The 24,737-nt window shown below is 44.3% G+C and overlaps 1 protein-coding gene across 1 annotated transcript in view; it reads right to left on the bottom strand.

The window, feature by feature from the left end:
• The window catches only part of dnah3 (dynein axonemal heavy chain 3), a 161,850-nt gene that overhangs the window by 65,886 nt on the left and 71,227 nt on the right, over window positions 1-24,737 (bottom strand). The window contains exons 24-33 of the mRNA XM_078557671.1: window positions 24,002-24,094; window positions 19,505-19,615; window positions 17,824-17,938; window positions 16,472-16,670; window positions 13,058-13,166; window positions 10,505-10,618; window positions 9,428-9,604; window positions 8,717-8,808; window positions 1,670-1,889; window positions 202-336 (exon numbers count right to left, since the gene is read on the bottom strand). Coding sequence (XP_078413797.1) covers window positions 202-336; window positions 1,670-1,889; window positions 8,717-8,808; window positions 9,428-9,604; window positions 10,505-10,618; window positions 13,058-13,166; window positions 16,472-16,670; window positions 17,824-17,938; window positions 19,505-19,615; window positions 24,002-24,094 — 1,365 coding nt within the window. The remainder of the gene's footprint in view (window positions 1-201; window positions 337-1,669; window positions 1,890-8,716; window positions 8,809-9,427; window positions 9,605-10,504; window positions 10,619-13,057; window positions 13,167-16,471; window positions 16,671-17,823; window positions 17,939-19,504; window positions 19,616-24,001; window positions 24,095-24,737) is intronic.

The raw sequence follows: 24,737 nt of genomic DNA, 5'->3' as shown, positions 1-24,737 counted from the left end.
TTTTTATTTCAGATCTCCAGCATCTGCATTATTTTGCTTTTACAAAAAGGGAAAAACTATTTTACTGATTGAAAGTGTTTGGGGAGGGTAACAATTGGAAAGGGAGATAATGATCATTAAAAATCGGCAGATACTAACTTCTCCCCCCTGAAAAGGACGGACAAACGGACAGATCACCAGCTTAAAACAACTTCAAGTTACCTGAATAATCTTCTCAATAAACCATGGAACAGGCTGCAGCTTCATTTTCTTAATGTTGGTCCTGAGTGCAACGAGGAAAACCTCGCGTTCCGGTGCAGGTAGCTCCACACCAGGGAACAAGTCTGATATAATTCCCTGGAGCAACGAGACACAGAGATTGCATTTTAACAGTGGATGACAAGGGTTTTTTTTACATTGTAACTCTGCATGCTGATCCTGAGATGCTACCAAAGTTTTGACCTGAACACCTAGATCTGGGCTAAAAGCTGAAAATGCAGATAACACAAAGCTAGTCAATAAATACTCGAAAACAAAAGTTACTTTGCCTTTGAGTTTCAACCAAATTGTTCTCTTTACAGTTGGTGGCTGGCATTATCATTTTTTGTTTCATATTTCCAACACTTGAGGTTTTTACAGGATTGTTACGGAGCAGAAGGAGGCCATTCGGCCCATTGTGTCTGCAGCAGCTCTCCGAATGAACATTTTGACTCAGTGCCATTCTTCTGCCTTTTCCCCGTAACCCTGCACATTGCTTTTGTTTAAACAATCATCTAATGCCCCCTTGAACGCCTTGATTGAACATGCCTCCACCACACTTCCAGACAGTGCATTCCAGGCCTGAATCACTCGCTGTGTAAAAAAGCTTTTTCTCACATCACATTTGCTTCTTTTGCAAATCACTTTAAATCTGTGTCCTCTCGTTCTCGATCCTTTTACTATCTACTCTGTCCAGCCCCCTCATGATTTTGAACACCTCTATCAAATCTCCTCTTAGCCTTCTTCTCTCCAAGGAAAACAGTCCCAACCTCTCCAATCTATCTTCATAACTGAAGTTTCTCATCCCTGGAACCATTTTTGTAAACCTCTTCTGCACCCTCTCCAATAAGATCACATCCTTCCTAACGTGTGGCGCGCTGAACTGTACACAATACTCCAGCTGAGATCTCACTAGTATCCTATCCAAGTTCAGCATAATCTCCTTGCTCTTGTACTCTATTCCCCTTTTAATAAAGCCTAGGATACTGTTTGCTTTACTAACTGCTCTCTCCACCTGTCCTGCCGCCTTTAATGTCTTATGCACATATACGCCCAGGTCCCTCTGCTCCGCACACCCTTTAGAGCTGTACCTCTTATTTTATATTGTCTCTTCCATGGCTTCCTACCAAAATGAATCACCTCACGCTTCTCTGCATTGAACTTCATCTGCCACCTATCTGCCCACTCCACCAACTTGTCTATGTCCTTTTGAAGTTCTACACTGTCCTCCTCACAGTTTACTTTTTACGTAAACCTGAACATTGTATATTGCCACTTCAAGACTGTGCAAAGATCATTTATCTGCACCATTTTCATGATATGCTAAAAAATCATTTACGCAGAGTTTTGCTCACAATTAGTAAGCTGACATGCCAGACTCAATCTCTCTCAGAGATTTTGTTTTAAGCAAAGTTCTCTTCTTCAAATATACCTGAAATAGAGGGACATCCTGGGCCAAAAACTTGGCTAAGTTCACATCAAGCAGGGCTCGTAACAGCAGCACACTCTCATTTTCTTTTGGGAAATTCAGCTTCAGATTTCCAGCTGCAGTCAGGACTGACTTTACTGCACGCATACCATAATCATAGTGATGCTGTGATGATAACTGTTCAGAACACAGTCGGTAGGTAGCCACAATCTTCTGGGAAAGACTGGGAGAGGCATGGAGAAGGGTGTGGGGGAAGAGGTGAAGAGAAGAGTGTAACAATAAAAAGCAGTTGCGCTGTAAATTTTCCTTTATTTTGTCTAAAACAATTATTTCAAGCTCTAATGTACAGAATTAGCGGTGAGGTGAAGAGACACAACGGACTCATCACTTCCTTCTCAAGGGCAATTAGGGATGGGCTATAAATGCTGTTGTATCCAACGACCCACACATCCCACAAATTAACAAAAGGCAATCCATTGGACAAGAGAGTTACACCACATTAATGTTTTAATGCGACAGATCCAGCATTTACCACTACATGCTAGGTTTAAGTACTCCGAAGTTTACTTTTAAGTTGTATTGCTAGTGTCTCCGTGAACCAGAAATAAACCGTGTTCCAAGGGAAAAAGCGCTTGTAGATGGGAATATCAGCTTCAGGTTTCTGGTAATGGTCATGACTGACAAATTGGCCACTGTGGACATGCAACACCATTAACCAGTGGCACCGTGGGCTGAATTTTATTTGGGTTGGGGGGAGTGGGGGGGGGGGAGTGTGCAGAAGGAGAGGGGGTGTATTGCTTACCCCACCTCTGCCCGCCCCCAGAAAGTAAGTTGGTGCTGCACCGACCAACACTCAACAAGGCTGAATATCAGCAATAATACAGGGGTGGACTTCAGCAGGTGAGGGTTGGATTTTTGCCCCTCAGTGGGAGGAAGTCTGGCTCTTGATAGCAGTCCCAGTGTCAGAGCTCAGCAGTGGGTGCTGCCAGGACTGCAAGGAGGCAAGTGATGGCCAGCATTCTCCTGCATGCGTGAAGTGGCCTTCAGACTTAACCAAGAGAGGTTCTTACTACACCTATGCTAACCCACACATCTCTCTCTTTGATCCTGCAGGAGGAGAACATCAGGATCATGGAGCCTGGTGATTTAGCGGTATGCCTCATGGCTTACAGGGAGGTGAGAAGAAGAAGAAGATAGCGGCAGAAGCACCTGGCTTGGCAAAGGGAGGAGCACCTCCCCCAAGATGAAGGGGTGACAGGGCCGACTGCGCACACAGCTGAAGATCCACAGAGAGCCGTCACTCGTAGGTGCCTCTCTAGACCCAGGGTCTATAGACAGCACCTGTCATTCCTGCAGATGACCAAGAACCAATGTCGCCTAAGACTGTACATGTCCAGGGAACTGGTCGGTCACATCTGCCACCTGCTACAAGGTTTGGCGTCATTGGGACATGGAGGGCATCCACTGCCAGAGGCCATGAAAGTGACCACGGCGCTTAATTTCTATGCCAGTGGCTCCTTCCAGGGCTCCACAGGTGAACTTTGCGGGGTATCACAAGCCTCCACACACAAGTGTATCCAGGAGGACATGAATGCCATATTCACAAAGGCACAGAACTTTGTGCATTCTGCCCAGGATCAGGAAAGCCAGGAAGCAAGAGTGCTGGGATCTGTGAAGATCTCTGGTTTTCCACAAGTGTAGGCTGCCATCAACTGTACTCACTTGGCACTCAGATCTCCGTGGCAACAGGAGTCAACTACATCTACCACAAGGGCTTCCACTCGCTGAATGTTCAGCTGGTGTGCGACCACTGCAAACACATCCTGAAGGTCTGTGCAAGATTCCCAGGGAGCATCCACGACTCCTACATCCTTTGCAGGTCTCAGATCCCTGACGTCTTCCAGGATCCAGTGTTGGCTCCTCGGGGATAAGGGCCACCCACAGAGGACGTTGGTGATGCCTGTGCAGAGGCCTCGGACTGCAGCAGAGCGACAGTATAAGGAAGCTCATGCTGCGACCCAAACTTGGTGGAGCCATCTATAGGCATCTTGAAAATGAGGTTCCGGTGCCTCAACAGGTCCAGTGGAGTACTACAACCCAGTCTCCAGAGGGTGTTGCGCATCATTGTCACTGGCTGCGTGCTCCACAACCTGGCGCTGCAACTGGGGGGAGGACCTGGCTGAGGAGGAGATGGAGGAGCTGCACATATCCTCCAATCAGGAGGACATCGAAGGGAATGATAATGATGAGGTCCTCAAAGGAGAGGATGTCGACGATGAGGCCATCGCACTGGCCAGATGATGCAGGCGCACTCAGGAGGCCCTCATAGCCACAAGATTTGTGGAGCATGATGACGAGATGCAGTGAGGACAATCCTGACATCCTCATCTTGCATCTGTGAATGTTTGACTCCTGTGTGGCTGATGGCAGCGCACATACACTCAATATTCAGGCTCATGTCATGGCGATGCAGCGGAGGCCCTAATAGTCGCTAGGTTCCAGGAGGATGATGACGACATGCAGTAAGGGCACTCCATAGATCTTCACATAGCCTCTGAGAATGTCTGACTCCTGTCTGGCTGAGGGCAGCTCACTTGCGCTCTGTGATCAGGGTCATATCATGGAGACGCAGCCGTGAAATTTTAAATACACCTGATCCTTTGTCAGCATTCAGCACCTGACCCCTTCAGGAGCACAGTGTCACCAGTCACAGATGCTGAAGAGATGGGGGGCCAGCCCCACCACAAAGGTGCTGAGAGCACAGAGAGAGAATGACGGAACTCTGTGGTGCCTGCCCACAACATTCTGGCAGCAATAACAAGCATCATTGAGGTACAGGCATCACTAATGTGCCCAGTGAGTGAGAGGCCGGACCATCACTTTAGTCTGAAGGTTACACACTGCACAGGGAAGAGGCCCTGGATTGAGACCTGCCTTTATCTTGTGGAGGAACCAAGGTTTCACATCTGTGTGACACAAATACTGCTCATCATAACAGGGAGCCACAGGCAAGGAGACATTCTTCGAGTTTATTTACAATAGTGAACATTAAGTAAAAATGACTAACATTCGTGCCCAGGCTGTGCAACTACATCTTCTTAACCCTGCCACCACGTCTTGATGCTCCCCTGACATCCACAGCCAAGGTGGAGGCAGCCTGCTGACTGCTATGCCCTGTCTGTGATGACCTTGGCAGGCATCCTCTGGAGGGCTGAGACCTGGAGGGCCCCCGCCTGCTTTCAGGGTCCTGCTTTGTGGCAGTGGCAATGGCCCCCTCCTCGGCCTGTGGAGTTGGAGCTGCTGGGATCACAGAATGAGGGGATTCAGATGGACCAGACACTCCGGAGTCACCTGGGTAGATGGTCCCAGGGTGAGCACCTGCTGATCCTCCTCCCTGTGGGTGCCCAAAGGACCCTGGCTGACTCCTTGAGGAGAAGGGTCAGCTGGAGTGAGATCCAGCTATCTCGCACCCCTTTCGCGTTGACACTGTTGGAAGCCAACTATGGCTTCAGCGATGGAGTTCAGCCTGCGCAGCAGTGTATGACCGATGTTCGGGACCATGGTGTCCATGATGGCTGCCATCCTACCAGTGTTGACCTTGGTGCATTGGCATCACGTCTGACTGAAGGCCTCCATCATGCCTTGCAATCTGAGGAGTGCAGTGGACCATCCCTTCCTGATGTTCCCGAGCTTGCCTTTGCAGCTCCAGCAACAGAGGTATGACTGAGTCCAGAGGCTCGTCATCTGACTCGGACTCAGCAGATTTCTAACCTCCAGCAGTTCCTCCGAGTGCTGGAAACCTGGGAAGTCCATGCCGCCACCTGCTGTGCATCAGTGCGATGTGCTCACCAGATTGTGACCCCGAGGCTACTCTAGAATTAGGTCCCACTGAGGTGTGTGTCTCTGCGCTGGTGGAGGGTGTGGGTGAGCGCGTCATTAGATTCTTCTTCCGAGGTGTCTTCAGAGCTTGAGTCGAGAACCTGGCTCACTGACTCCCTCGGCTGCTTCCCAGATGTGCTTGTGAAAGCAAGGAGAGATAATTTGTGCATGGCAGAGGACTGCAGAACAGGAGAACTGACCCACAGTTGTCTGATGGATGTTGCACTGCTGGATCCTCATTTGGTTGAGCACCGCTGACCTCATTAGCAGCACAGGAACGGTCCAGATCATCACCGGCCAGCTGAATAACTCTATTTTCAAAGTCTGTGAAGACTTTGTCAGGCATTCCTCCACCAGTCTGCGACCTCTCCCTTTTGTTGTAAGCCAGCTTGTCCTGCATGAAGACAGATGGAGAGAGTGTAAGTTGGACACCTGCCAGGCCAGGTTAAAAGGGTGTCTGGCATGTGTGGGTGGTGAGTGGTACCATGGGTGGGATGAGGACATGATCCACAGGGCAGCTGAAGGTGTGTGTGAGAGAATGAATGGTCTCTTGAACTAGAAGTGAGTGAATCCCTGTGGATGTGTGATTGTTTTGTGAGCGTGAGATTTGAGAGTGATGAGAAGAGTGACTTACCCTGGCAGAACAGAGGAGATCATTCATCCTCTTTTGGCACTGGGTGGCTGTCCTCTTTTGCAGGGCGTTGGCACTGGCCACCGCTGCCACCACCTCCCATGTTGGATTGGTGACCTTGCTTGCTGGTCTTCACTCAGAGCGGGGGTAGGGGACTTCATGGTGGGACTTCACTGCATCCAGTAGGTGCCCATTGGAAGCATAACTAAATTTGGGGGCAGCATGTTTCCTCCCTTTGGCAGCCATGACTTTGCAGCAGATCCAGTTCCTTAGAGAGTGCTAGCTCTGTGGAGGGGCACATAAGACGCCCGGGTCACTGAAGGCCTGAGGTGATGGTGGGGCAGGAAAATCAGAGGCCTCCCTGCCTGGAATCCAGCATGTTACCCGGGAATGCATTATTAATGAGGCGGGATGCACCGGAAATGGGACGATATGGTGCGAAAACCTGCAATTGCAGCCAGCGGGTAAAACATCCTTTTTCCCGTCCGCAACCGCACTCTGTCTGCCACTTCGCAGAATCACAGAATTTTAACAGCACAGAAGGAGGCCATTCAGCCCATTGTGTCTGCACCGTCTCTCCAAAGAGCATTATGACCTAGTGCCATTGCCCTGCCTTTTCCCCGTACCCTTGCACATTGTTTCGATTCAAATAATCATCTAATGCCCTCTTGAATGCCTCAATTGAATCTGCCTCCACCACACTTCCAGACAGTGCATTCCAGACCCAAACCACTCATTGTGTGAAAAATATTTTTCTCACGTCACATTTGCTTCTTTTGCAAATCATTTTAAATCTGTGCCCTCTCGTTCTTGATCCTTTTACGAACGGGAACAGCTTCTCTCTATCTACTCTGTCCAGCCCCCTCATGATTTGAACATGTCTGTCAAATCTCTTGTTAGCCTTCTCTCCAAGGAGAACAGTCCCAACCTCTCCAATCTATCCTCATAGCTGAAGTTTCTCATCCCTGGAACCATTCATGTAAACCTCTTCTGCACTCTCTCCAATGTGTTCACATCCTCCTTATAATATATGGTGCCCTGAACTGTACACAATACTCCAGCTGAGATCTAACGAGTATCTTATATAAATTCAGCATAACCTCCCTGCTCTTGTACTCTATGTCCCTATTAATAAAGCCCAGGATACTATATGCTTAACTGCTCTCTCCACCTGTCCTACCACCTTCAATGATTTATGCACATATACACCCAGGTCATTCTGCTCCTGCAACCCCCTTCAAAATTTCACCCCTTATTTTATATTGTCTGTCCATGTTCTTCCTACCAAAATGCATCACCTCACACTTCTCTGCATTGAACTTCATCTGCCACCTATCTGCCCACTCCACCAGCTTGTCTATGTCCTCTTGAAGGTAAACAACAAGGCAAATAACAGTAGCAATGATCCCTCCACTGCTATCTGCTTTGGAGACTTGGACGACCTACAGTAGGAACGTCAAAGCGCTGGAGAAGTCCCACCAGCGGCACCTTCACAAGATCCTCCAAATCCAGTGGCAAGAAAGGTGGTCCAACAGCAGTATCCTCCCCCAAGCCAACTTGCCCAACATTGAGGCGCTAATCACTAAAAACCAGCTCAACTGGGCAGGATATGTCGTTTGTATGCCTGACAGCAGACTCCCAAATAAATGGCTCTACCTGGAACTCAGTCATGGCAGGAGAACAGTGGAAACCCTTTAGGGACGTCCTCAAAGCTTCCGTGAAGAGGTCAAACGTACCCTTCAACTCATGGGAGTCCCTGGCTTGTGACTGGCCTAAATGGTGAAGGTTCATTTGGGAAGGCACCAAATACATCGAGAGACTTCATTGGAAATGTGCAGAGGCAGAGTTGAGACATCAAAGGGAGCGCACAAACCTCCAAACAACCCTCAAACTCCACCAGTCCCGCATGTGGCAGAGTTTGCAAATTGCACATTGGACTTATCAGCCATCTTAGAAACCACCAAACTAAAGCGGAAGTAAGTCACTCTCGATCCTGAGGGACTGTGTAAGAAGAAATAACAGTAAGAAGGTGGAACCAGCACAATTGGTTGTGCACCAAACTGTAGCTTCTTTGGTTGTCTGGATCCAAATTACCAATGGAGAACAATACACCCAGGGACATGAGACTTACCAGCGAGTTTGCATGAGCAGATGTTTGCCCAACGGGTACATCTATGCCAGGAAAGTGGTTTGCACACCAAAGAAAGCCTCATCAAATGTTTTGTTTTTAAGAAGGGAACTGCCTTCTACAACACAGAGGACCAGGGATGATATGGCTGGGGTCAGGGTTGGGGGGCAGGGTGGGTGGGTGGGGGGTTCTGAGCAATTCTCCAAGGCAGGCAAGTTTCTGACCACATACACAAACAAGCAAAAGAAATATATCCCAAGTGGCACATGCACCATTTGTCACCCAGTATTGAGATGTTCTCTCACTCAACCCACAAGAGTAGGATCTGCACCGGTGGGCAGATACAGATAAGGGATACTTAGGGCTACAATTTTAACAAGAGTTAAAGTAGCCAAAAATCAATGCTCTTTACCTTCGTGAGTCAATAAACCCCATTGAGTAAAGAGAAATTTCACCAATCAGAGCGTAGTCTGGAACCATCATAGCAACTGTACGGAACAAGGCCTGGAGAAATTAGAGCATCAAGTGAATTAATTTTTAAAAATGCAAAGGTAAGTCAATAATACCCTAGGAAGAGAATCAATTCAATCCTCAAGTAAGGATGCATTCATTCAGTTGATTCCATGACACCACTGGTGTGTCATGCCCTCCAAAGGGCTCTTGTATCTTTAGTGGACTGTCCAAAAACAACCTGGATACGGAGTTTATTTTGTTAATTGCAAATTATACTTCAAAAACAGCAAAAGGGATCTCATTGAAGGTTCTCAGCATTAAACCTCAGCTTTAGCTCGTAGCTATCTTTAACGTTAAGGAAAATAATCTTCCTTTAGGGGAGAAAGGGGGAAGGAAAATAACTTTCAAATATGCAGCACATATTTCAAAATAAAAACACACCTAAAAATGGTTTATTTCACTCCTCAAACAATTAGGAACACGTTATTGTGAAAAATATAGTTAGGAAATCAACCTGTATAGTGTAATGTTTATAAGTGCCTTTTAAACGTCACTATGCAGTTTGTTTTTATATATACTATATGCTGCCATTTGCAAATTTAAGTTAGTTGCTAGGATTTGTTCAATACTTTATTGCATCATAAATCAGGAAGAAATATTTGAGTTTTACCTTAAGGTTGTCTGGAAGCTCAGCTCGACCAGCGTACCCAGGGTTCATGGTAATAAAGACTGAGCATGTTGGGTCGAGAGAAATTTCTGTACCCTCAAAGTAAAATGTTTTAAGATGCCGTATAATTGCTTGTTGGATACTGAGAATCTGTTGCGCGACTACAGAGAGTACTTCCACCTGGGGATCAAAATAACAATCCAACATTGTCGTCACAGACGTTTTAAAACTCCACGCTACTTTTGTCATATCTGTGCTCGAGTGTGCGGATCGACCATGAGGGATAATAAATTACATTAATAATGTGTTAATCTAGTAAACTTTCTCTGAACTGCTTCCAATGCATTTACATCTTTCCTTAAATAAGGAGACCAATACTGTACACAGGACTCCAGATGTGGTCTCACCAGTGCCCTGTATAACTCAAGCATGACCTCCCTACTTTTGTAATCAATCCCCTTCACAATAAACAATACATTCTATTAGCTTTCCTAATTACGTGCTGTACCTGCATGCTGACCTTTTGTGACTCATACACTAGGACACTCAGGTCCCTCTGCATCTCAGAACTCTGCAACCTCTCATCGTTTAGATAATAGGCTTCTTTTTTATTCTTCTTGCAAAAATGGACAACCTCACATTTTCCCACATTATACCCCATTTGCCAGATCTTTATCCACTTACATATCTATATTCTTTTGTAGCCTCCTCTTCACAACTTACTTTCCTACCTACCTTTGTGTCATCAGCAACTTTAGCAACCATACCATCATTAATAATACTGTTTTATAACAGCTTGATGCGGTTTTGAACGATTAGGACAAGTTCAGGAAGAGCCGAGTGCGGGCTCGGGATCCACTTTTCAGCCTGATGTTGGGGTCCCGCAGCCCTCAGTTAATTAATGTTGCTTTAGTAGCACACTCCGAGGACGGGGTTTTCCGGTCCCACCCGCCGTGGGAATCGTTATGGGTGGCACGGAAAATTTGATGGACCAGCAAAGGGTCCGTTGACTTCAGACTTATTGTTGGATCACCAACAGGCATTAAAACGCTACCGTCTTCCCCTCATAGGTTTAATTACCTCTATTCTGTTGAACTCATCAAAGCAGGCCCAGGCCCCAGATTGAGCAAGACCTTTGAAGAATTTCCCCATGGCTTTATAATCCAGGCCATCAGAGCAGTTGAAAACCACACACTGTAAAGACACACAAAAAGTGAGTGAAGTAGAACACCAAACTAAACCACAACACCCAACGTAGGACAGCTCTGTGAGTGAATCATTACAAATGGCACATTTATGGTAATTTAATGGCTCAGGGCTTGCTGGGAGAATAAGAACAAGTTAAATGCTGTCATTAGCATGTCAAAAAAAAATAGCAATTTGTGGTGAGGTAGAGATACTGCACAGGTTGCCACAAATTACTGGACAATTTGCACCACTCTGCCATTAGCCCCACTTGCCATCAATTTCCCCATAACTTTGCATTTGCACTGTTAATTACATGTTAATTGTCTTCCTTGCCTGGGCAGTTACCTGCAAGACCGGATCACCTGCCTGTTTTAGAACTTTATTCTACAACATTTATTATTTTATTCTTTCCATTTCACCAGATTACCATCCAGGTGGTGAACAACAGCAGCTTATATTTATATGGCGCCTTTAACATACGAAACGTCCCAAGACGCTTCACAGGAGCATTACAAAACAAAGCATAACAGCAATTCACATAAGGAGATATCCATGGTCAAAAGCTTGGTCAAAGAGACAGGTTTTAAGGAGTGTCTTAAAGGAGGAAAGTGAGATAGAGAGGCTGAGAGGTGTAGGGAGGGAATTCCAGAGCTTGGGGCCGAGGCAACTGAAGGTACAGCCACCAATGATGGAACAATTATAATTGGGAATGCAAAATTGGCCAGAATTAGAGGAGTGCAGATATCTCTGAGGGTTGTGGGGCTGGTAGAGATTACAGAGATAGGGAGGTGCAAAAGGTTGGAGGGATTTGAAAACAAGGTTGGGAATTTTAAAATCAAAACATTGCTGACTGTGAAGATGAACATTTACCCCAGTAATGTTAGACAATGATCTTTTTCGTCTCTGTTAATTTTGAAATGAGTTGCCACATCATAAGATGACACATGGTCTAACTGGTTACATGTTAGAATTGAAACTACCTTATGTTTTCATTCAAAGGATAGTTTGCTTAAGGTTTATTGTTTTATTATTTAAAAATATATCCTTGCCCTTTCACAGGCCGTTTTATAATTTGTTTTGTTAGTGTTCCTCCTTCAGGGTTGCATCTTCCTCCAAAAGCACTGACAAGATATGACAATGACACTATCACATCCCTATGCAGATTGCTACTTGCATATACCATATACCTGCCATACTAAAAGTAACCATCCCTGCGCCGCAGCATAACTGCTGAAAGTCAGTTTTTAAAAGAATTCTTTACAGTTAAGTCCCCGCTTAGCCATTTAATGTTGCCAGTTTCACTTTAACATCATCTGCCAGACTTCCTCTTTTGTGATCCGCCTGCTCACATGATCTTTCCTGTAGTGTTTCTGCCCTCTCCCTCAGTCACTCTTACTTCTCCCACATGTACCTCTCCCGCCGTTGCCGATTCCTGGCCTTGCCTTCCAGCCTCTGTTCTTACCTTAACCCTGGACTCTGTTCTTCAGCTCTTGGCTCCTGGCTTCAGTTCTAAACACACACTGAAATCCTGAGCTCTATCTAGTGGCAGAAGCTGGGCAGTACAGGTAGTCCTGGGACTTCAGCTGCTACCTCACCAACCAACTTCTGCCATTAGATGGAGTCCGGTCAATCTAAAAGTACTGTATTGGAGGTGAGTGTAATTTTTTTTAACAATTTGCATAGTATTTTATATTGTATTTCTTTTATATTTAGTGATATATTTTATTTTGCAGGTTATTTAAGCTAGGAACTCACAGTGGTGTAGTACTGCAACTCGTACATTACTTTTTCCAGGTGAGCAAAATCTAAAGGAGCCTAACTCTTGCTTTAACATTGATTCCTATGAGAACCTATGATTCACTTAAAGTTGTTTCACTTAACATCACAATTTTCAGGAACATAACCACAATGAGGACTTACTATAGTTCATTTAGCAGATTCTCAATATGAGCATTTCTTCCACCAGCAATAGCAATTAAGATGACCATTCCTTTATAATTCAGTTACATAAGCACCCAGAGGTATGTGTGTATTCGGCGGTGGGGGCTGGGGGGGAGATTGGCTGCTCCTTTCAAGGGATGGGAGGCAGGGTCAGAGCAGCTTTAAAAACCAATAGGAGCATCAAGCCTGTCCCAGCAGAAGACATCCATAATCAACAGACATGAAACAACATTAATGCTGGAAGTGAAGAAACCATAGCCTGAATGGTCATATTCTCTACGCTGAAAGAGGAAACATACTGACTGCTTGCAACTATAATGTTCTGAAATATAAAAATGGAAGGACAGTGATGTCAATAAATAGGGAAAACAGAAATAAGGTGCGGGTAATGTGTAAACAAATGAAAACAGGAGAGGAAATTGGTACATTTAAATTTTTAAAAATTGGTTAAAATAAAAGCATAAAGCAGCAAGTAGTTATGTAACATCCCATAGCAATAGTTACCTGCTTGGCTACAGCTTTTGCTAAATCTTTTGTGGTTTCTGTTTTGCCAGTTCCAGCAGGTCCTTCAGGTGCACCACCAAGGTTTAATTTTAAGGCCCCCATCAATGTCCTAAATGTATCGCAAAGAAAAGTACACTAAGTATAATCAGGTGACTAAAGACAAGTTAATATGTGAATCTCATTGATTCTCTAAATTATCAAGACTGAATATTTAACGTAATTTAAAATGAGATTTACATTTAGAATGCTTCGATCTGTAACGGTTTAGAAAGAGGTTTTTAAAGTTGGTACAGGAAGAATGCGCTTCTATTTATATGATTTTATATTACTTAATTGAACTAATTGACACTGAATCTGTTCTGTTTACACTGTGTTACTTTGAATGAACTGCACTTGCAGAGTATTATGCTACCTACTGTCAAACTCCAAATGCCAGGTATGTTCTTATGGTGTGCACTGTTTATATTTGTCATAAGTTGCATTTTGGTTTGGCACAATGAGAGAAACCTTATTCCAGGAGGCTTTTGCTGTCTCCCATGGCAAAAGGAGAGGAACTGTGGCCATTAGAAAAGCAACCCCATAGTATATAAAGGAACATGAGTGACTACATAACACACTTCTGGGTACACATGCACTGAAAAACAGAATTGATGTTTTTCTAAATTTCCTGATGATCCAAAGAGAGGTAGGAAAGTAAGTTGTGAAGAGGACATAAGGAGGCTACAAAGGGACATAGATAGGTTAAGTGAATGAGCAAAGATCTGGCAAATGGAGTATAATGTGGACAAATGTGAAATGGTCCATTTTAGCTGGAAGAATAAAAAAGAAGCATATTATCTAAATGGTGAGAAATTGCAGAGCTCTGAGGTTCAGAGGGGTCTGGGTGTCCTAGAGCATGAATCGCAAAAGGTTAGCATGCAGGTACAGCAAGTAATTAGGAAAACTAATAGAAAGTTATAATTTATTGCAAGGGGAATTGAATATAAAAGTAGGGAGGTTATGCTTCAGTTGTGCAGGACATTGGTGAGACCGCATCTGGAATACTGTGTACAGTATTGGTTTCTTTATTTAAGGAAGGATGTAAATGCATTAGAAGCAGTTCAGAGAAAGTTTACAAAATGGGTGGGTTATCTTATGAGGAAAAATCGGACAGGCTAGGCTTTTATCCACTGGAGTTTAGAAGAGTAAGAGGCAACTTGATTGAAACATATAAGATCCTGGGAGGTCTTGACAGGGTTGCAGTGGAAAGGATGTTTCTTCTTTTGGGAGAATCTAGAACTCGGGGTCATTGTTTAAAAATAAGGGCTTGCTCATTTAAGACAGAGATGAGGTGAAATTTTTTTCTCTCAGAGGGTAGTGAGTCTTTGAAACTCCCTTCCTCAAAAGGCAGTGAAAGCAAAGTCTTTGAATGTTTTCAAGGCCCAGCTAGATAGGTTCTTGATAAGCAAGGGGATGAAGGGTTACCAGGGGTGGGCGGGAGGTTACAGTCAGATCAGTCATGATCTTATTGAATGGTGGAGCAGGGTCGAAGGGCTGAGTGCCCTACTCCTGTTCCTAGTTCGTGTGTGCGATCTCCTTTGTCCGTAATCTCAAATAGAAAACTTACAATCATTGCTGAAATATTGTCAAATATTGACAACTGTGAATCATGAGTGTTCACTGAGAACTGACTTGAGACTTCCCAACGTGGCTCAATTGCCACTAAAGTGCTGAACTCCAGAGGTGAGGTGAGAGTGACTGCCCTTGACATCAAGGCAGCATTTGATCAAGTGTGGCATCAAGGAGCCCTTTCAAAACTGGAGTCAATGGGAATCAGGACGAAAGCTCTCTGCTGGTTGGAGTCATACCTAGTACAAAGGAAGATGGTTGTGGTTGTTGGAGGTCAATCATCTCAGTTCCAGGACATCAGTCCAGGAGCGTCCTAGGCCCAACCATCTTCAGCTGCTTCATTAGTGACCTTCCTTCCATCATAAGGTCAGAAGTGGGGATGTTCGCTGATGATTGCACAATGTTCAGCACCATCCTCAGATGCTGAAACAGTCCATGTCCAAATGCAGCAAGACCTGAACAATATCCAGGCTTGGACTGACAAGTGGCAAGTAACATTCATGCCACACAAGTGCCAGGCAATGTCCATCTTCAACAGGAGAGAATCTAACTGCAGCCCCTTGACATTCAATGGCGTTAGTATCACTGAATCCCCACTATCATCATCCTGGGGGTTACCATTGACCAGAAGCTGAACTGAACTAACCATATAAATACTGTGGCTACAAGAGCAGGTCAGAGGCTAGGAATCCTGTGGGGAGTAACTCACCTTCTGACTCCCCAAATCCTGTCCAACATCTACAAGGCACATGTCAGGAGTGTGATGGAATATTCTCCATTTGCCTGGATGAGTGCAGCTCCAACAACACTCAAGAAGCTTGACACCATCCAGGACTAAGCAGCCCACTTGATTGGCACCCCATCTGCCACCTGCAACATTCACTCCCTCCACCAGTGACGCACAGTGGCAGCAGTGTGTACTATCTACAATATGCACTGCAGCAACTCACCAAGACTCCTTAGACAGCACCTTCCAAACTCACGACTGCTACTATCTAGAAGGACAAGGGCAACAGACACATGGGAACACCACCAGCTGAAATTCCCCTAGAAGTCACTGACTTGGAAATATATCATCGTTCCTTCACTGTCGCTGGGTCAAAATCCTGGAACTCCCTCCCTAACAGCACTGTAGGTGTATCTACACCACCTGGACTGCAGTGGTTCAAGAAGACAGCTCACTACCACCTTCTCAAGGGCAATTAGGGATGGCCAATAAATGTTGGCCTAGCCAGTGACGCCCAAGTCCAATGAATGAATAAAAAAAGACTTGTTATCAGGAGGATACCTGCATCCCCCTGGCACATTTGAAATTGATCCAAATTCTCAGATGAAAGATCAGTATTGAGGAGTGCATTCAAATAAAACATCCTCACGCCTGCTTGGTCTCTAATTAAAGCCACACCAAAAAAGATATTTAATTGGAGCCAAACTACACATTTATGAAACGACATGAACTGCGGAAAGGGTTGATATTTCTGAAAGACAATTTTGGTCGGTCTCTCTTCAGTAGTTTCAAACTAAAGTATAAACAGAAGGAAAGCTAGGTGCAGTTTTTTTTAATAGAAGGACAGAGGTGAACTGATAGGTAGATTAGCCAATCTGCAGCCTGAATTCCAACAATGGGTGTAAATCTTCCTTCAATGACAAATTTTGTGAAGACACAATAAATTACCTTGTGAAATTTATCAATCTTCCTTGTAAACATTTTCTATTCGAGAAGTCCAAAAATGCCTATCAACAATACTCTCCTTGAAAATGCAAGGTTCTGTTTCTTTCAGAAGAAGAATGTGTGCTTTATTGTACCTGTAGCATCGATCAGTGAGAGGTGTTATGACGAGTCTTGCAGAATTGCCCAGATATTCATAACCATATGTCAGAACTGTAGTGATCATTCGCACAATAACATCATTCTCTTCCCAGTAGTATCTCAGCTGGGAAATCCACATAAAATCATTGAGGCTTGATACTTTAGCATCTGCCAGTTCAGAAACCACATCACGTGCTGCAGGAACAGAACATACAATCGGATATGCCGTGCACCATTTAAATATCATTTTCCTCATTTTCCCCCTTGCCTTCCTCTCCTGAGGCACAGGCATGTACCTCACAGGGATACATTTCCATAAATGGACTCACACCCCAGTACATTACTCCAATGGCTTCAATGTGGGAGCCTCAACAATAGTCTGTAGGACCTCATCCATGTAGAGTCCTGTCCTCACCTATTCATTATACACATACTGTCTATCAGAAGGAGTTACTGTAAAGCATTCAGGGGCAGGAACTAAGGCCAATTTTGCTTCCCTAATTCACTGTGGCCAATTACTGCATTCGTACTGCTGCCCAGGGAGGCCTTTCAGAGTCCAGGGATCAGACCTGAAATATTTAGAAAATATTTAGACCTTTAGAAAATGGGTGGGAACACCACCAACTGCAAGCTCCACACACCATCCTGATTTGGAACTTTATCACTGTTACTTTACAGTCGCTGGGTCAAAATCCTGGAACTCCCTTCCTAGCAATACTGTAGGTGTACCTACACCCAGGTGGACTGCAATGGATCAGGAAGGTGCCTCAAGGGGCAATTAGGGATGAGTAACTAATGCTGGCCTTGTCATAAACACTCATAACTTATGGAAGAATTAAAAAAAAATTGTATTCAGAAACAAGCTAGATCTGTAGCAGGTAAGCATTTTGTGGCTATGATACTGGACTAGCAGCCCAGATGTTAGGAGCTCAAGTCATAATGAAACTGATTCAGTAATTCCCTTCATACAAGGAAGCCTGCCCTGTGCGCATTATGTTGCTGACTCTCAATACCCCCAGTTGTCAGGGCAGCTAAAGTGGAGCAATAACTGTGGTTTTCCCAGCACTGCCCCTATTATGAGAACGCATTAGGGAAGAAATTCATCTCAGGCAATGGTACAAAATGAGCAGTATTGGATTTGCCTGTGGTACACATTGCCTGATATTCAGCTCCACTGCAGTCAGTCAATGGGATTAAATGTCAGGCAGAGCCTATCCAATACTGCCATTTTGCATCACCGCCCATGAGGAATTTCTACCTTGTTTTTTTTAAGATAATGTGACATTACTGAAACAAGCACTTACTGTTACTCCCTCACAAATATAAGAGACTGTAAGCGATTAATTACCATGTACATCAATGACAGTGAGTGCTCCCAGAGTCATGCGTTCTCCACTAGATAGCTTTCCTCGCACTAGTTCCACAATTTCATTGATTTGTTCATTGCTTTTCTTTAGATAATCCTTCAAAATAATAATAAAATGTCGATGTACTTAGCCAATAATTGGTGTAATAATCGAGGAAAGGTGCAGTTCTTAAAATAAACACTCAAAATTTTGATTATTTTACTCCCCCAGCTTTGGGTTCCCCTCACGCCCTGAAGAGGATAGTTTAGACAAGCCTCTTACTTCCAAGACTTCTCCAACCTTGCTATAACCTATCAGCTGAAGCATATTATTGCTGCCAAAAGTGCCTCAGAGACTAAGTTATTTAAGGATGCATCTACACTACAAGTTTATGTATGAAGCAGCTGGATGGCAGGATTGTTGTATGAGGAGAGATTGGGCCAACTAGGCCTGTATTCACTGGAGTTTAGGGAAATGAGAGGGGTTCTCATTGAAACATATAAACTTCTGACAGGGATGCACGGATGATGTTTCCTCTGGCTGGGAGAGTCTAGAACAAGGGGTCACAGTCTCAGAATACAGGGTAGGCCATTTAGGACTGAGATGAGGAGAAACCTCTTCACTCAGGGGGTGGTGAACCTGTGGAATTCTCCACCACAGTGGGCTGTGGAGGCCAAGTCACTGAATATATTTAAGAAGCAAATAGATAGATTTCTAGACTCTAAAGGCATCAAGGGATATGGGGAGAGCGTGGGAGTATGGCGTTGAGATAGAGGATCAGCCATGATCATATTGAATGGCGGAGCAGGCTCAAAGGGCCAAATGACCTACTCCTGCTTCTATTTTTCTATGTTTCTATGATTTCAGCTTTGTATCGATGCTGAATGTGTGTGATGAAGCTCAGGCGTTAAAGCCCAAACTGACTCCAAAATGAAGGAAAGACTCTTGTCTCCAAGGTGTCTCAATTAATTTTGTTCCACTGTCAGGTCAGGTCCTGGCTTCAGAACCAGGCTGTTTTTACATCATTACTGCATTTCTATCATAATTATTTTGTATCTACAGTACAGTTGCTGTGTGAATGTACCTTAAGGGTAAGTTTTATTGATTTTCTGCTAACTGCACAACTTTGTTTTAGATACAGCAAACCTGTTATTGTGGCAGCCATTCACAGATAGCTGCCTTATTGGGGACATCAGGCATTGCACAGACAAGGGTGCATCCACATATTCTCCTTATCTCAGCTTCACCATTTCACAATTCCTGTCCTTTACAAAGGAATTTACAAACCTTTTTGGTAAAATCAGTGTAAGCTTTTCCAATTGAAAATTGACATGTGTATTCCAATGGCTGTTTGTCCTCAGCTAGCGGACAAACATGGAAGGGAACAATAGAGTCCAGAAACCCTACTGCGGTGCCTTTACCACATTCTCCGGCTGCTAACCCATCACCCCTGCACCCTTCCTGCTTCCTCGGACATTATGAAAACGTCATTGTATTACCATCTGCAACACGTTGTGCCTTAAAAACAAGTTGTAAACATATATATGTAGGAACATAAGCTTATAGACATATACATGTAGGAACATGAGCTTGTATGCATATACATGTATGCATTCACATGTATACATATACGGGTATCTTGTGTACATATACACGTAGGAACATGGACTTGTTTCAGCTTACTGTTAAAGTTCCATCTCTAATTGCCTCGGAGACCTGACTGGTCCAGTAGACTGTGGACACTGATATCACCACCTGGCCAGGCCACTGAAGAACCCATTTTCTACGAGGTAGCTACAAATCCGGAAAAAAAAAGACGCTTTAAAATTATTTTCAATCACAAATAGGAAAAGTTATTTATGTTTGCGGTGCACAGAATACTTTTCAAAAACCAATGTGTAGAAAAAGCTCATTTTCTCAGATATATGCAACATATATTCCTCAAACTCTCAACATTTTTCTACTTTACTCACAGAAGAACCATGCCCAACCAGTTGGAGCTACAATAGCTCTCCATAATCTAGTCTGCATTGGCTCATGACCAGTAATGGAGACACTATATTGCTGAGGCATCACAGATTCATACAGTTCAGAAGAACGCCATATGCATGTGTCATCTTGTTAAGCCTGAATTCGTCAATAAGCTAATGGTAAAGGAACACAGCTACAATCCCAATAACTGATAAGTTTTAAAAAGAGATATGCATTTCCCAGTGACTGACTCAAAAGATCACAAGATTTCACATTTTAAGACTTTTGCTGTAACAAATACATTACAATCAACATAAACTAAACATTAAGATAAAAGCAAAATACTGCAGATGCTGGAAATCTGAAACAAACACAGAAAATGCTGGAAAAACTCAGCAGGTCTAAAAGCATCTGTGGAGCGAAAAACAGAGTTAACATTTCAAGTCTGTATCACTCTTCACTGAAGAATCGTATGGACTCGAAACGTTAATTCTGTTCTTCTCTCCACAGATAGACTAAACATTACTTGGTAGGCAATGAATACAATTCAAAATTAATTAAGAAAACAATTAATTAGTGAATTAATTAAGATACAATAATACAAAAGAAAAGGTGATGTGCTGCAACTGTAGGACGTGGGAGCTCCTGGATGCCAGTGTAATCCGGGACAGATGCCAGTCTTCAGCCAATTGAATTCGCTCCACGTGATATATAGAAATGGCTGAAGGCACTGGATACTGCAAATGCTATGAGCCCTGACAATATTCCAGCAATAGTACTGAAGACTTGTGCTCCAGAACCTGCCGTGCCCCTAGCCAAGCTGTTCCAGTACAACAACAACCCTGGAATCTACCCGGCTATGTGGAAAATTGCCCAGGTATGTCCTGTACACAAAAAGGACAAATCCAACCCAGCCAATTACCACCCCATCAGTCTAGTCTCCATCATCAGTAAAGTAATGGAAGGGGTCATCAACAGTGCTAGCAATCGGCACTTGCTTAGCAAAAACCTGCTCACTGATGCCCAGCTTGTGTTCCGCCAGGGTCACTCAACTCCTGACCTCGTTACAGCCTTGGTTCAAACATGGACAAAAGAGCTGAACTTTTGTTGAGGTTAGAGTGACTGCCCTTGACATCAAAGCCGCATTTGACCGAGTGTAGCATCAAGGAGCCCTAGCAAAACTGGAGTCAATGGAAATCAGGGGGAAAACTGGTTGGAGTCATACCTAGCACAAAGGAAGATAGTTGTGGTTGTTGGAGGTCAGTCATCTCAGCTCCAGGACATCACTGCAGGAGTTTCTCAGGATAGTGTCCTCGGCCCAACCTTCTTTAGCTGCTTCATCAATGACCTTCCTTCCATCATAAGATCAGAAGAGGGGATGTTTGATGATGATTGCATAATGTTCAGCACCATTCGCGACTCCTCAGGTACTGAAGCAGTCCATGTCCAAATGCAGCAAAACATGGATAATATCCAGGCTTGGGCTGACAACTGGCAAGTAACACTCAATGGCATTACAATCACTGAATCCCCCATTATCAACATCCTGGGAGTTACTATTGACCAGAAACTGAACTGGACTAGCCATATAAATACTGTGGCTAACAAAGTAGGTCAGAGGCTAAGAATCCTGCGACAAGTAACCCACCTCCTGACTCCCCAAGCCTGTCCACCATCTACAAGGCACAAGTCGGGAGTCTGGTGGAATACTCTCCACTTGCCTGGATGAGAGCAGCTCCCACAACACTCAAGAAGCTTTACACCATCCAGGACAAAGTAGCCCACTTGAATGGCACCACATCCACAAATATTCACTCCCTCCATCAACGCACAGTAGCAGCAGTGTGTACCATCTACAAGATGCAGTGCAGGAATTCACCAAGGCTCCTTAGACAGCACCTTCCAAACCCACGACCACTACCATCTAGAAGGACAAAGGCTGCAGATAGATGGGAACACCACCACCTGGAAGTTCCCCGCCAAGTCACTCACCATCCTGACTTAGAAATATATCGCTGTTCCTTCACTGTCGCTGGGTCAAAATCCTGTAACTACCTCCCTAACAGCACTATGGGTGTACCTACACCACATAGACTGCAACAGTTCAAGAAGGCAGCTCACCACCACTTTCTCAAGGGCAACCAGGGATGGGCAAAAAATGCTGGCCCAGCCAGCAAAGCCCACATCCCATGAATGAATGAGAAAAAAGGTGATGTGCTGCAACTGTAGGATGTGGGAGCTCCTGGATGCCAGTTTAATCCCAGACAAAAACATCTACAGTAAACGTCTGTGGCTTGAGGAGATTCAGCTCAGAGTCATTGAGCTGGAGGCCGAGTTGCAGACACTGCGACACATCAGAGGGGGTAAATGTTACTTGGACACTTTGCTCCAGGAGGCGGTCACACCCTTGGGATAGGGTCTTCTCATTTGGTCAGTGGTCAGGGACAGGAGGGTGTGACTGCAAGTAAGTGAGGTAAGGGGAATCGAGAAGGTAAAAGTGGAGCAGCCTCAGCGCTTGCAATTGTCCAACAGGTTTGAGGTGCTTGCAGCCTATGCAGATGAGAGTTTCCTTTTGGCAGCTCCAATGAGTTTATGCAATTTTTTCACACATTCATGTCTACATTTAACAATCCCAAAGGGCACCTTTTCTCTCTCAAAGGGCGCCTGATCTCCCCAAGAGGTGCCCCAGTAACATATTCAAAAGGGTACCTCAGCCCTCTAAAGATCTCCGGCAGCTTTAGACATCCTACCAGGTCTAAAATGCACAAGTCATGTTTTGGACATCCCAGCAACGAAAATGAAATCAGCCTGAGGCAGCTGCACTTTAACATGTGCAGCTGCTTCTGTGAAACACAGGTGTGCACATTAGAACCCGCTCCTATACTCCCCCTTAAAAAATGGTAGGTGCCATGTTCTAGAATTGGTCCTCGGCTGCCATTTTCATAAAGACAGAGAGGCTCTCCATCTTTATGAAAATTCATGTCCCAGAGGCCGTGGGGAGAAACCTCAGAATCCAAAACCTATGGGGACTGGGCGGGGTGTAGCAGCAAAAGGGAAGAAACGAGGGTATGAAAACAAAAACTGGCAGTAATAATTTGTTCATTAAAAAGGAAAATATCAATTATTTTTGCTAGATCAATGATATATTTAGTATACATGCACACTCTGCCTTGGAATTGTAGAATGTAGGTTTGTATCTCTGATTCTGACAATGGTCTGTCATGTAGAGAAGGCATCTATGTGTGAGGTGCCTGCACAAAGATGAGCGAGAGAATCAAAAGGTGTACACCCACTGGTCATGTATGGGCTATCTACCTACCCTCGTGATCACAAGAGCAGGTTTGTGAGAGGAACCCAAAAATAGGAATCATTTTGGGGTGGAAATTCCCTAACACACACTCTGATGTACAGCTGGGAAAGACCAGCAATGCCACAACATGACCAATCAACGGCTGACATGAGATTCAAGTTTGAATGTCCTCCGGCTCAGCACTTGCCTTGCTCTTGGTAAGGTCAATGACAATCTGGGCTGAATAGAGGCAACTGTTAGCTCAGGCTAGGATTCCGTTTTTGAAATCTCTAGGCAAGCTCCAGTTTTGTGAATGTTATGAAGATGCAGTACAGGACGTGTAGTGCTTCTCGAGTAGTAGCAAGGAAAAATTAACTGGTGATTCATCCCCGGGCTATGCCCTTATACCTTGCAGCTAATTCAAGAGCAGGAAAGATGATGCATGGAAACAAGCAACATGGGATTGCCGGGTGTGGTAGATCCTGATAGAGCTGATTCTGTTTTTTGTTTTGATTTTGCAACTTTAGACTGGGATTATTGTAATTGACTTTGCTTTAGAACAAGTGTATCATGAGTATTCTAGCATAATTAGAGTAGCAATAAAAAAAATTAAACGGAATAAAGAAATGGTGAAAAAAAAATCCATAGGAATAATAATAAGCAATAGAAAAGTCAAGCCAGTCTGCCATATTAATACTAATACAGCCAAAAATATATCTGCAAGATTTTAGTGCCTTCGGCTGGAATTTTCCAGCCCACACCGCAGCGGGGCCGGTGAGGCATTGAAATCTCGGTTCACATCGGCGGGAGTGGAAGATCCCGTCGCTGCGAGAATTCTGGGCTGGAGAATTCCGGCCTTAATCTTATAAAAATGTCTAAACAAAAAGGACTAATTGTGATTGACAGTTAAGTCCTGTTACCTGAACGTAGTGGGAAATACCTTCCTTGATGACGTGCTTTATGCTGCTAAGCATCATCTCTTCAACTTGGAGAAGCCACTTCTCCACCATACCCTACAATTGAGAAAGTGCACAAATGGAAAAATTAATTTCTATCAGATTCGGGATGCGTCAGAGAGGACTGATTTTATAAAACTGCTTGATGTCAGGAATGCACTTCAGAAAGTTATGGGGACTGTCCCCACAATTTTCTGATTATTAAATTTAATGGGGAGTACACCCAAAATTTTCCAATATGTGTTCTCAGCAGGTGAGGTTGACTTCTGCAAGCATAATCTTGTGTAATTGGCCTTTGGATTTTCTGCCCCTCTATGCTCAATGGGGTGACATTGGGCAAATTATTGTTAAAATCAGGTTAATAACCAGTCACTCACTGCCTGCAATCTGGTTCCTAGCAAATTGCAACAGGCTTTATTGCCCTTGTAGTTTTTACATTGTAATTAAGGGCCAGGTCTATTTCGGAAGTGGTGTCCTGCAACTCAAAGCAGCCCTTCGTATTGCTCTGAACATCTAAAACGTCTTCTTTTAAAAATAAACAGTGCCTGGGTGCATAATGGACTAGCACATAACCTGATAATTCATTCTGAATCCAGTTTTTGTGGATCCAAATTACAACCACCATTCCCAAGTTAAAACTGCCGGAGCCTCACCCAGCTAACTAACATAGCCACACCTCGCTATTTAACGTATGTAAGAC

This window comes from Cetorhinus maximus, chromosome 15 (assembly GCF_964194155.1).
Source record: "Cetorhinus maximus chromosome 15, sCetMax3.hap1.1, whole genome shotgun sequence".
NCBI classification, from domain to species: domain Eukaryota; kingdom Metazoa; phylum Chordata; class Chondrichthyes; order Lamniformes; family Cetorhinidae; genus Cetorhinus; species Cetorhinus maximus.
This window is presented reverse-complemented; position numbering and strand designations above follow the sequence as displayed.